Source organism: Bufo gargarizans, chromosome 1 (genome assembly GCF_014858855.1).
Source record: "Bufo gargarizans isolate SCDJY-AF-19 chromosome 1, ASM1485885v1, whole genome shotgun sequence".
NCBI classification, from domain to species: domain Eukaryota; kingdom Metazoa; phylum Chordata; class Amphibia; order Anura; family Bufonidae; genus Bufo; species Bufo gargarizans.
Genome location: NC_058080.1, coordinates 496,943,924 through 496,958,489, shown reverse-complemented (window position 1 = coordinate 496,958,489; position 14,566 = coordinate 496,943,924). Strand labels below are relative to the sequence as shown.

Below are 14,566 nucleotides of genomic sequence, written 5' to 3'. Positions count from 1 at the left end.
AGCACTGACGCTTTATTCATCCTCTAGGGAAGCGGCGAAGATAGCAGAGCGCTGTACTCGGCTCCAGAGCTCCCATAGAGGATGAATAGAGCAGCAGTGCACATGCATGACCTGCCGCTCTATCAGAATGGGGCAACATGATCCCTGTTCTCGTGATCAGTGAGGGCCCCAGCAGTTGTACCCCCAGCGATCAACTAGTTATTCCCTATCCTGTGAATAGAGGATAACTTATAAACTTGGCACAACCCCTTTAAGATAATATAATAGGTAAAACAATAATACAAATAATGATATAATAAAAATAATAAAACCGCAAGGGTGCAAATATTAATTCATGAAAAATAATTAGCTATCATGCTTTTTTATATTTAATACACTCATACTTTATTCAAAAGTGTATTCAAGTATCTACTGTATACACAATATTCTTCACAACTTATTATTAGTATTCTTTGGATTCATTGCTAAAGTTTTAAAAGAAAAATACATGCTCACAACAGCCTAAAAATCCATAAAATGGATAATTGGAAGACTCACACACGGACATTAGTAAAGTTTTCAAAGTCAAATAATAAATGTATACTGTATAATGGACATTCATACATCCAACTGCTGCCTGACCAATCTTTCCATATTGACTACGGCCTCTGTATGTGACAGATATAATAGGTCAGTGATGAGGAGAGTAATCTCGCTTTTATAAAAGTACTGGCTAAGACACCTGCACAGGTTCTAAGGAGTTTATTGAAAGGGAACCCATCACTGTGTGACTATAGCACCAATAAACTGATATTTGGATCAGGAACTTCCCTAACTGTGTTTCCTAGTAAGTATTAAAATAATTATCGATTAGGATTTGCAGAAATTCAGGTATCTGTCCTATTTTTGGTTTTATAGATGATTTTGCTACCAGTTCTTATAACAATGTAATAACCACACAAAATACTAGTTAATAATCAGTCCATGTATCGGGTAATAGCAAGTCCTTGTAATAATTAATAAAGTTGGATGCCATGGATATTTCTATGAAAAATCACCATATGATGACATCAATAACTTCCTTGTCACAAGGCAGTATGAAGGATGGTCCTCAAACCCTGTTCTGGCATGATGTGTACTTGGCAATCTATGTGGGATTTAGGATGGGATATGCTTCACTAGCCAACAAATATCTCCATGTAATGGTAGTGGTAATATTGGTCCACATTATGGAAGTTACCCCATATAAATAGCATATGTCACACGTTCTAGTTCTGTCTCCTAAGGTTACTGTAATGAGTCTTCTCAATGTGAGAATACTGCTGGTTGGAAGATAATCTTTGGATCAGGAACCAAACTGGATGTTAAACCCAGTAAGTCAATTATGGTGGAATATTACACCTTGCCGTCAGCTAACATGTAGAAATAGGTTCTTCTAAGTCTCATAATTATTTTAATACGTTTTTTAAAACATAGATAGATGATAGATAGATAGATAGATAGATAGATACGTAGACAAGTAATACCATCTATTTTTCAACCATCTAAAAGTAAATCAAAATATCCAAAGGTCCTCATATCAGCCCCCGTTTCTTCAATAATATGAATGAATGAATAAATCCCATTTGAGATTATGAACTGCTGAGGTTGGGTTGTAGTTTAATGTTTGATTCCACTTATTCCCAAAGGCATATACATGACAGAAGTATTAGATATATACCTTGATATCTTTTATGACTTTTTTTATTGTGTTGGATTTTGACTACCATAATTATTTCATTGTGATAATGTCTTAGTCTCAAACAAGAGCCGAGTGTGCATATAGTGTGCGTATGTGTGCATGTGTGTTATAATTGTTCTGCAGTATATCAGTGTGTAATAAGCTGGAGAAGCTTACTTTTGGAGTGGGAACTAAGTTAACTGTAAATACTGGTAAGTGGCTTTTAGTATATTATATTATCATGGAGTTAAAAGGAGTCTTTTTTTAAAAAATTTTTTTTTTTGTACTGTCTGACAATACAATAAATCTGAGTCTCAAAATATCAGACAACACAAAAAAGTCTAATAACGCCCCATATTATTGAAATATAACAAAAGACCTATAAGCTGGATATACATGGCCCATAAAACATCACAGTCCAACCATTGAGTGATGATAATTAAACCATGGTTTGTGTTTTAGGACATAGAAAGTATATGGGCTGAAAAATGTATTGATGACACAAAGAATTCCTTTCTTAAAGTAGAGGGAAAACTAGTTTATTAAACCATCATAATCCCGATATATGCCCCGATACAAGAATGACCGGAATTGTGACCAAAAAATATTGGAAACAATTATTCCCTGTATTGTGATTTCATTGTGATAATAATTGAGTTCTTAAAATTAACTAAACCTATTTTTATGTCTTTGGGCATATTTGATACTAGTAAGCTTATACCAATATATTGTGCACTTACCTGTGTGCATTGTATTTCTATGTTATATATCACTGTGTGATAATCTTAGAAAGGTTACATTTGGTAAAGGAACCCAGCTAATTGTGAATATTGGTGAGTGTGAACCCACATCTAATGTGTATGAAATGCCCGGCTGATGTTTATTGGTAGAAAAAAAAGATCAGGCATGTTTACTTTCAACATGCCCAATCCTTTGTTCTCAAGGGGAGATAAGATAAAGGTATCTGACAGCAGCTTCCCTAATGAAAATACATGCATCCTCAGACGAACTGTGCGTGCAGATATGGAAAGTTGGTTAGGAATAACTGAATAACCCTACAGCCAATGCTCTTAAAAGTGTATAGCCAGCTTCAATAAGGACAGGCACACTAAAATGTAGCATTATATCTAAGAGAAAAGCATAACTGAGATATAAAGGTCAAATCTTTTTAGAAAATTAATTTTTTGAATAATAATTATTGCTATTATTTTACTTATACAAGGCCAATTGATATAGATAAGTAAAACTCAATCTTTTTGGCAAATGTATTTAGCGATCAGTTTTAGTATGAAAGAAGTGACATATTCTTGCAAGGGGGTGAACTGTTGTGGTAATTGGGGAGCAGCTAACAAGCTCATATTTGGTGCTGGAACACAACTATGGGTAACACCAAGTAAGTCTACTATATCTTTAGGCCAGGCTACCCAGTAAGTATCACACTATATATTCTGTATAATTTTATTTATGAAAGATTTTTCCTGTTTTTAATTTTAGTCACAATTAGTGTCAAGCGAATCGAAGTATCCGAAGTGGACTTCGATCCAAATTTTAGGAAAAATTCGATTTGCCTCAAAGACGAAATTCTTCGTGCTTCATGGTAACTAATTAATTTTCCCTGACATGGCTGTAAAAAATACCCTCTTATCTCATCCATTTGCGCGCGAAGAGGCCGCTGCAGCCATCTTGATTGATGTAGTCATGCACGGCGCAAGATTTCAAGCGGTGTCTTCAATCAAGATGGCTGCCGTGGCCTCTTTGCGATCAAATAGATAAGGTGAGTATTATTATTATTTTTTTTACCAGATAGCCTTCACTATTATTCTCAGATGCCTCAATCAGTGAATAAGGCATCTAAGGGGTTCAATCATGGGGGTCGGCGTGATCGCGATTCCCCATTATTGTGCCTGTTACTTACAATGAAACGTGTTACTTTGTGAAATTCGGTGAGGCAGCCTAGTCACAATATTCAACACTAGTCACAATATTCCTTGGTCATATAAAACCATGTAACAATTAGGGGCAGTGATCTGACCACAGGGAGATCACCGAGTGCTTGAGTTGAATGGAAATATTAAAAGAGCATTCATATATATTAATGTATTGGTATATCACTAAGATATGCCAAAACATTATGACTGGTGGAGGTCAGACCTCTAGGTCCTTCGATTATCATGAGAACATGGAGACTGTTCCTTTAAGCCATTCCCAGTTGCACTCCTGTTCAAGTGAACAGCACATTTTGTAGTTGCCTCCATAACGGGTGGCTGAGAGCATTGCAGTGAGGGAAAGCTTGGGAAGGAGCAGCAAAGATCAACCAGTGCGGCTGCTTCCTCATTCGGAGGATCAGTGTGGGTTCCAGAATTTGGACCCCACCGATCAGTAAGTGATGTCAGGCTCTAGCTATGTATATGTCATCACTAAGGCTCATGAGAAAACCACTTTAATGATGAGACAGTCACTCAGACATCCCAATCTCATTACATTTCTATGCGTTTTTAGGGAGTTGGGTATTTTTTTGTAAGTTACAGTAATTCCTATTTTAGCCTCAAATGAAGTAACCCAATTTTCCTTTATTATGAGTGCACTTGAAGTTTAGTGGTTTGTGTATGTGAGGACAGTGGGTATTTTATTGCTGTGTTGTAAATTACTGTGTCATGGCAGTGGAACATTAACATTTGGAAAAGGGTCCAAGTTGAGTGTGATTATTGGTGAGTACACAGTGATATTACCATGTGATTCCAGTGTATGTATGACATAGTGTTATGGCCAAGTACAGTGTAACATAGCATAACCATCCGTGATGGAAATTAGAACAACAAAATATCAAAGATACATAATACAGTCCTAGCGATATTTCATTGTAACGCAGAGCCCAATAAGCTGGCCTTACATTGCCCACTATGGATGAAAAGAAATTCTTAATTTTATATAACATTTTTTTTATAAATTCCATTAGTAATGGAAGCATAAAAATGTAATTTACTGTCAAACATTGAAGGCATTGATGAGTTTAGGGATTACAAAAGAATGTGTCGAGTATGAGGCTGGAACAACACAGGTAGTTTTTGATGTAGTCTTTTTCAGCCACAAATGGGAATAAATACAAAAGACAGAGAAGGATCAGCCCTTTTCTTTACACTTTTCTTTCCATTTAGATTTACCTCTGGCTTTGAGTCCTAAAATAAAAAAAACTCATCAAAAACTGCACCTCAAACTGCATGTGTGATTCCTGCCTAAGTGAGGCAGTTTTTGCAATGGTGCAAACTGCTGTGGAAATTGGGGTGCAGGTGCCAAGCTGATATTTGGAACTGGAACACAACTAATTATCACACCAAGTAAGTTGTGTTATTTGGTGTGTCTCTACAATAGATATTTTTTGTAAATATTCCCATCAAGCGGTTTCTTCAGTGGAGGCTGGAAAGGATAATTTGTGTATGAAGGATGCCATTAATGGTGCCTTTCAACTACACACAAAACATTATTGATTATTTTAGCACTTAAATAACTAAAATATTCTCAAGGACAGATCATTTTCCATTTGGATAAACTAGATTAATCAAAATAATTTTCTAATATAATAAAGTTACAACCTTCATGTAAACTCGCACATAAGTCTGTGCATTTCAGCCTGGAATACAATGTGTAATACAGAACCATTTTTCACATCATATTGCAGACTTTCTATGTACCAGACTTTACTTAGAAGTACTGAAATCAGTATATATATGCCATCTAAAGGAAAATGTAAACAAAAAATCCATACACCATTATGTTTTCATATACTGACATGCATACATGAAATACATCAAAACTGGGGATGGGATCCACATTTAATCTATGATCCATAAAATGGTTATGTTTCTCATTAAAGAGTTTATTGGGTTTTACAATTTTACAATCTCAAATAGAGAAAATAACAAAAGGTAGCTAAAACAATACAAAGTGATATGGTCGTCTGAAAGCTCTGCAAAGGCAGATGAACGTACAAGCCAAGGGCCTTACACGGTACATCAAAAAACCGTGCCAAACAATAGGCATGACAAACATTTCGGTCTGAGTCAAAACTAGACAACATTGAAGTAGTGGTAAAAGGCATGTCTAGAAACACATAATGTAAAATCAATTTCATATAAGTACAAAAATGGTTATGTTTGATCTGTTTTTGGAACACATGCTGATGTAGGTTATGATTAGAGTGTAGGACATGACGCTTATAGAGTTTAGCCCCATGTTTGATGCATCACTTTATTCCATTTTTTTATTTTATTACAATTGACTTTGTACATGCTGCTAAAAGCACTAATAAATATTAAGGGGGTTGTCCCATCTTGGCCTTCCATGGCTGACATGGAACTAACCACAGTAAGTGACAGCCGGGGGAGACAGAGTTATGGAAATGGCCAGGCGGCCAGAGCTCCGCTGTTTCTGTACCTGGCATAGCATTGAATTGGAGCTAGGCAAATAATGTAGCACTGCAGGCTGTGCTGTTTCCGTAACTTCCAGCAGACCGGTCTCTTGGATGTTTCCATAACTAAGTCCACCTCCAGCTAGCGATTATCCAGCCTATTCCCATCTTGGTCATCGAAGGCCGAGAAAGGAAAACCCCTTTAAGTGCTAAATTAAAAATCTCCAAAAATAACATGTAGACATACATGAGAATTTATTTATTGCTTCAGTCTGCATTGGAGTGCTTTATGCCACATTTAGCAAATATCTTATGTTGTTTGGTAAATTTGTCTTATCCTTTTGTCAAGAAAAGCTCCTCCAGATTTTCTTCTCCACCCTCCTCCTGGAGTGAGATTATGACTTATTTGCAAGTTTTAAAAAAGGTCTCAGTGATAAATCTGGAGTCAACTTTATTAACCTTGCTAACCAGGCCCACTTTTCAACCTATATTTCAAAACTGTAACCAGAGGTATAAAAATCCAAAAAGTCACTCAATGGAGTGGACTAAAGGCATGATATATCAGGGCCAATTATTTTATTTTTTTATTATTCCTTACATTCCTTATATTATTAATATTTCATATATTATCTTATTAGCTTAAAACATCAAGAATCGTGATAATAAATACAATAATAGAAATAATCAGCGCACAATCAGAAGTATTTCTTGTATGTAGATGGTAGAAGTAATAACAGTGGCTACTGAAAATGTTTTTGCTATACTGTTTGTCACTGTGATAATGTCAATGACAAATTTATATTTGGAAAAGGGACAAGGCTGACGGTAAAGCCAGGTCAGTTGGCTTCTAGCATATTCCAATGAATTCTTAAATGTTTGCATGTTTTAGGGCAGAATATTAAGATAATGGATTGAGATAGGTAATGTATTCAAAATATTCTATTATATTATAATATTTTATTTTATAAAAAAAAATCTGCCACTATAACTATGGTTGTAATGATACATGTGATCTTTAATTTGGAATCTAGAAGATAAGTCCATTTACTATCAAAAGTCAAATTTGGTTAATTGTTATGTGGTGAATGGAAATACGTATTCTCACAGAAAATATTCCAATCATTCCACATCGTGTCATGTGGAAGGTCCTGGATACGCTATGACTCTACCTGCTCTCATTCAGATGTTTTATTGCACATGTCTGCACCACTATGTATGCTGGTGTTGGGTATGAAAAACATACTTTTGGATCTGGTACAAAACTTACAGTTGAGTTTGGTAAGTGCTGGAGATTTATTAGAGAATTATGAGGGCAGAACATTTATTTTTTTCCAAATTTTTGAGTTTGCAAATTATAATTATTTTTTTAGAAGATTTTGATGTTGGTTGTTGGTCTGGATATACAAGAAAAAGATGTAGGCCATGGAGACCCACACATTTAATGTGAGCATTGTGGAAAATCAGAACTCCTGACCAAAAACTGAGCCAAACGTATGAGAACAAAACCCTTATGGTCTGGACAAACAATACCTTGGAATATCATTTATATATCAGCCGGGCCATGTTCTTCAGTTGTATGCTCTTTCCAAATTACAGTTTTGTCAGCTTGATGGGCAGCAATGTTAGCTTTGCCCTCTGTCGTGAAAGACATTGTATAAGGTGTAAATTGGGAGCGGGAGATTGATTGGTTTTTATTCTGAACATTTATAAGGTATTGTTGGTCTGAAAATACAAGAAAAATGTGTAGGCCATGGAGACCCGCACGTTTAATGTGAGCGTTGTGGAAAATCAGAACACCCAACAAATTACATTATTCCTAGAAATCTCTCTTGCCCATATACTGGTAGTAGTTTACAAACCGCCACCCCTTAAAGGGGTTGTGTCACTTCAGCAAGTGGCATTTATTACATAGAGTAAGTTAATACAAAGCACTTATTAATGTATTGTGTCCATATTGCCTCCTGGCTGCTGGCTTCATACTGCACACTATATGAAAAAGCACGAGCCTATGTGAGCTCCCACTTCCACTTACTTATTATCTACATACATTAGCAAGAAGTAGGGAGCTGATAGATGGCAATATACCTAGGATATGACTATACAGAGTTTGTTTGTAGCCTGTTACCATGGAGACACATAGGTCTGCATGGAAGATATAGACAGAATACGATAATACATTTTTTTTACTTAGGTCTATTGAAAAAAAAAGTTGCTTTGTTTTTCATTTTAGACACTTTAAAGCAATGAAAACATTAGGTGTAAAGGCGCACATAGCCTTTAAATTCTTCACTACAATAAAAGTAGATGTTATTGAGCAAAGACTAAAGCCTAGGAAGAAGAAAACTATTATTGTATGTGTCTGTGTCGCTGTGTGTATATGGTGGGGCAAGCTATGGGAAACAGATTTTTGGTCCTGGGACAGAGCTGATGATTAATCCTGGTATGTACATACCAATTATTATCATATTTATGGATCTGATATCTGGAATCCGTACATAAGAGATTTTTTTTGTTTTTAAAAATATCAAATTGTGATTTGTCAGAGAAATAATCCGATATTGGAGAATTAATCCACCCTGTGGTTATTTCATTAATAGGCGTAAGACTGAGTAGGTTTACTTTGATATTTAGTTGAGAGAGTAATCACTTATTAATTGATGATTATGGAAATTTCTACATAGTTCACAAAGTATTTTCAAACATAAAATCCAATTTGTTCCTTAATTATTGCTTGATTAAAGCATCAATTATCAATATCCTGAAATGTGTGCCATGCTGTTACTTAGCATGCGTTCACAGGCCTTAGCTGGACACAAATGATGGATATGACGTGCACAAAGAAAGACCCCACATTTGGGGTGATCTCCAGCATCAAGACTGATGTCACCGGACCAGACCAAAAACTGATTAATTCAGAAACTATAGGAGCAGAGATTAGAGAGCCAAACGTAGGAGAACAAAACCCTTATGGTCTGGACAAACAATACCTTGGAATATAATTTATATATCAGCCGGGCAATGTTCTTCGGTTGTATGGTCTTTCCAAATTACAGTTATGTCAGCTTGATGGTCAGCAATGTTAGCTTTGCCTTCTGTCGTGAAAGACATTGTATAAGGTGTAAATTGGGAGTGGGAGATTGATTGGTTTTTGTTCTGAACATTTATAAGGTGTGAATTATGGTGGAGGATTAAACAGACTGCTATTTGGATCTGGAACATTCATCCAAGTATGTCTTATATTTGTATTTCTAGTAGTGTCACATTGTACAGCTCTGCTATTAGACAGGACACATATCATAGTGTAAGGACGTCCTGTACGCCATTGGGACCATAAGGGTTTATGAAAACTGAAAGGAAAAGTAAGTGTGCAAAATGGTGCATATATGAAAAGCGCTTCCACATTGCGGATAGATCCTGATCCTTATTCATACCAGGAATAACACATAATTTGAACTTCTACTGAATTTACCGGGCCCCGGCCCTGTAGTCTTCTCCTCTTCTGTTCACCAACAGTGTGTTAGGCCACATGGCGGCTGATACTTTTTGCAGCTGGTGAGCCGGAACATAGATATTTCATGTTTCTATTACTATTTGGAAAAGGACTATTCTGTCTGCCGGTCTCAGTAAGTTTATATCAGCCACAAGTAGATTTTCAAAGCATTCAGCTTCATTGCTAATAAACAAAAAGTCTTCTACACAAAATAGCACTTTAATAACCTTATAAGCTTAGTAATAAGGAAGAGAACAATCCCATTCAATGCACCAGTAGCTGATTGATTTCTCACTGCTGCTTTGCCTGCTGATAATAGTAGGGGCTGTCTGGTTTTATTATGCCCAAATTAAAAGCCAGTGTATTATTTTACTGCAAATTGTGCAGTCTGGATGATATATTTTCAGCATAGAAAGATGAAATCAGCCAACATCTCCCTGAAGAACCCTTACAAACCCCCGTACATGCTGTAGATGTATTAACATGGAGAGATGCAGTGTGATCCTATTACTAACAGCTTTGGCCATGACAGCACAGGGACCACATATCTATGATGGAGAAGCAGTTTTCTACAGTTGTATATTTACCCACAGGAATACAATTACCAACCATTTTGGTTACGTTTATTATTATTCTTTTTTAGAAACAGACCGGACAAGCCCTTCGGTATATCAGCTGACGTCTTACAAGCCAACAGAAAGTCTCCCGAACACGGTCTGCCTGGTTACTGATTTCCCATCACCAAATAAAACTTTGGATGTAGACAAACAGAAAATAGAGCTGAACGATGTAGCTGTGCTGGATATGTCCAGTAGTGATGTGTGGAGATACAGCGCAGTCATATGGGACCAGGACAATCCCTCCAAGGACCTCAGCTGTGCAGTGAAGTATGATGGAGAAACTGTCCACCCGGATACCACAATAGGTACATTACATATGTTTATACTGCACATAACGCAAGTGCTATCCATGATCTATCTATCTATACATCCATCTATTTAGCTATTACGGTATCTATCTATCTATCTATGTATCTCATATTTATTTATCTATCTATCTATCTATGTATCTCATATTTATTTATCTATCTATCCATCTAATATCTATTTAGTATCTATCTAACTATCTAATATTATCTATTTAGATATCTATTTTATCTAATATAAATCTATCTACCCATGTAATTTATAACTTGTTATCAGGAGTCAGGACAAACATTATGCTATTAAGCAATGACTTGAATACCAACTCACCACAATGTGTTCATATTTCAGATGAAACAACTGATACTTGCTCATCCCTATCTGTCACTAAACGTTTCCACACAAGTAAGTTACCTTCTTGAAGCCTTTCACTGTATTTCATAGTAGTAGTGGCTACTTGATTGTTTTAGTTAAAATGCATTACGGTAAAGAAATAGTAGTTTATGCAGGTATTAAGGGGGTCATCTATATCAGATCGCCGATCAGCTGTATGTATGTTTACCGCAGAGGTGAGCAGCGCAATTAGATCTCAGCCGTCCAATTTACTTCAATGGCGCAGCTTCTTCCTATTCATATGAATGAATGAAGCAGCAGAGTCATCCTGGCAACTTCAATACATTGAATACCTCTGTGTCCATTACATGACCAGGGGAGCTTATATTCACTTGAAGAAAACAAGTTCATATTGAACTGCAGAGGAACTGGCTGAAATGATATTTAAAAAAAAAACTTCTAGAACTTTTCACCATACAATAATACCGTTTATCAGCAGAAATCAGAGTATCCCTCTTATGCAGTTTACCTTACCCATACTGGCAGATGGGATTTGTAGGCACTGTTCACATTTGCATTGGCTCCTTTCCATCAGAACAGCATAGCATACTCCACTAATATATCCAGTAAGATAAAACCATAAATCTGAAACCATAAGCCATTAGGATCTGTTATGTTCAGGATGACCCCTGTTAAAGGGTCTGTCAGTTTCGCTACTATTTTTGATATGTCATAGAGACATCTGAAAAGTGTTGATTGGCGGGGGTCAAAGTGCTGAGACCAACACCAATTGCTAGAACAAAGAAGGGAGAAGTGTGTGCATTTCACGCTCTCTCTCCTCGGAGTCGCCGATCAGGCATGTGTGATGGGGTTAGCTGAGTACAGCACTTGGATATCTCCGATACTCCCATAGAAATGAATGGAGCAGCAGCGTGCATGCCTGACTGGCTGTGCTTTTCATTTCAGGGGGCTCCATGGGGTAAAGGGTCACCATTCTCATGGTCAGTGGGTGTCACAGCAGTAGGACCCCCGATAGCCAAATTATTATCCCCTATCCCGTAGATACGGGATAACTTTACGCAATCGGAATACCCTTTTAGGGGTTATTTTTTCATATTATTCTAAAAATTATATATAGTAAATGACATCTCTTTATTCATACCTGTGTGTGTCGCTCTTTTACAGACCCAAGCATGAACACATTGTCAATTTCAGTTCTTGGACTGAGGATTCTTACCGCCAAAGCTGTTGTCTTCAACCTAATAATAACCCTGCGCCTTTGGTCATCTTAAGGTGAGTGACTTCACATCTTTAAACATCTTTTCTTCCTCTTCCCAGATATTATTCCCAATTTTCAGAGGAAGTGAGCATGCACATGACTGTATTTTTCTTCAGTGTGCTGTTTTTTAGCGGACGATACTATGACCCATACAAGTCAATGGGGCCATGCGGATCCGTTTTTTTCATGCATTCATGTGCCTGAACTGAGGATCTAACCACAGTTCCTATTTATCGCTATTCATGCAGATGAGAATAACCCTTTTTTATTGATGGCATGGCAGTGAGAACAAGCCTAATGCATATGATGGCTGTCTGTTTTTCAAGTATTAGAAAACCAGATCCGACCATGTGCATAAGGTTTAAAAGGAATCACCAGTGACCTCCCTGCAGAGGTGTGCCTGGACACATAGCTGTGGTTCACCTGGTTAAAGCACTGTTCTTCTTTTGTTGATCTGAGGCTCCATTCCTTATTTATGTTTTTTGTTTGTATATGCATATTGGACCTTTGGTGTAAGGAGGGCATCACCATTGCTTTTGTTGCACCCAAGCTCCACTCCTTTATGTGTCGCTCCCTCGCCACTTTGCCACTGCAATCAAAGCAGTGAGGGAGGGGCTGGCCACAGAAAGAGGCGGAGCCATTCCTGCACCAAAGAACTAATGCATATTAAGAAAAAGTATTATAACTCGGGAACTGAGCCTCAGATCAACTAATAAAAAACGGTGTTTTAATCAGGCGAATCACAGCAATTTGTCTAAGTGAGTAGTTTGATAGGGAGGTCGCTGGTGACATATTCCCATTAATTATGGGTAGTCTTTTTGTTAAACTGTAAACTGTAGATGTCGTTATAGTCTGTCAAAAGGACAAAATAAAATGAGTAAATTAGGGCAAAAGTAATTCAAAACAAAACTGACCAGTTGAACCTAACTGCCCAAACCCCAAGGGATATGAAATGAATACTGGTGATTATGCTTTTTCATATAAGCAAAAGTTGTTGCCCTTACTAGTCAAGGTCCTTACATATGAAATTTATATAAAACTGAATTTAGGCTATGTTTGGCATACATTTGGGCTATATATGTAATATAGGGGGTTTTCTGGAGTAAAATAATGCTGGCTTATCCTAAGGATAGGTCTTCAATGTCAGAATGGTTTCAATCCTGGCACCCCTGCGATCAATTGTTTGAATAGGTGCTGTGGCCTCTCCCTTGGGCAGTGACATCACGTTTATTGATCATATGGCCTATGTGCAGCTCAGTCCCAGTCAAGTGAATAGGCCAGGGGTGCAATACCACTCACAGCCACTATACAATGTATGACGCTGTGCTATGTATGCTGTGAGCAGGCTGCCGCATTCACCCTTTCAAACAGCTGATCGATAGGGCTACCAGGATTCAGACCACCAACAATCACATATTGATGACCTCCTAGGCTGAGGATAATATTTTTGTACTCCTGGAAAATCCTTTTAACTACATAAAATAAAACATAGGGAGAATGTATCACGCCCTGCACTCCAGAATATTGGCTTCAAAAAGTCTTCAAAACTTTTTCCAAAATGTATGATAAAATAATTCATGAGTGAACTATATTTAATCAAGTGCAATAATTGTTTAAACTGCACAGATTTTACAATATGTATAACGGCAAACAATTCAGGATGTTCAGCTTTTCTCATGCATATAGCCAGGCTAACACGTAACATACTAAACATGCTAGTATAGAACATGACTAATCATGTCTTATTCTCCATTAACAGATATTCTTCACTGGGCTCAAAACAGCAACATCAGTCATTTTCATCAGTTCTGTTGGATGAAATGAAATCTTTATCACCATTCAGACATTGTATATTTATAATCATAGTGTGGCATGTATATAGTGCCATGAATATTAAGCAGGTTTGAGATGATTAAAATAGAATTACCCAATTAATATAGGAAGAAATGATGTCATCCATTATACTCAATTGTAATTTACATAGTGTATGTACTATTTCCGTTACATGCATTTTACTTAGTATGTTCTAATCTTCGTCATGTCTATACTGTATACTTGTAATATATATGTCTTTTCTATACAATGTAAACAATATCACAAAAGTTATATTAAAGCATTTATTGAAAAAAGAAAATGTACTCAATGTATCAATTACATAAAGTGCATAAAGGTTCACATAGCTATTGCCCTATGACCAAGAAATAGAGCACATACATGAGAAACTATGGAAGTTAACTCAAGTCATATGCCATGTTTAACCATATTTTATATTAAGGGGTTGTGTCATTTCAAGCATTGGTGACGTATCGCTAGCGATAAGCCACCAATGCTTGGAATGACAAAACCCCTTTAATTTCACATACTAAGAGCCTCAACAAGTCTTTGGAGCCAAAATAACAGTGCATATGTAAAACAGGGTCTTTGTTTAAGACTATAA

General features: G+C 36.7%; 1 gene segment (V, D, J or C); it reads left to right on the top strand.

Moving 5' to 3' along the window:
* Positions 1-14,263, top strand: part of LOC122923687 — a 297,490-nt gene extending 283,227 nt beyond the window's left edge. The window contains 4 exon segments of the C gene segment in view: positions 10,238-10,519; positions 10,869-10,922; positions 12,036-12,143; positions 13,889-14,263. Of these exon segments, the coding sequence occupies positions 10,238-10,519; positions 10,869-10,922; positions 12,036-12,142 (443 nt within the window).
* The last annotated feature ends 303 nt before the right edge of the window (positions 14,264-14,566 follow it).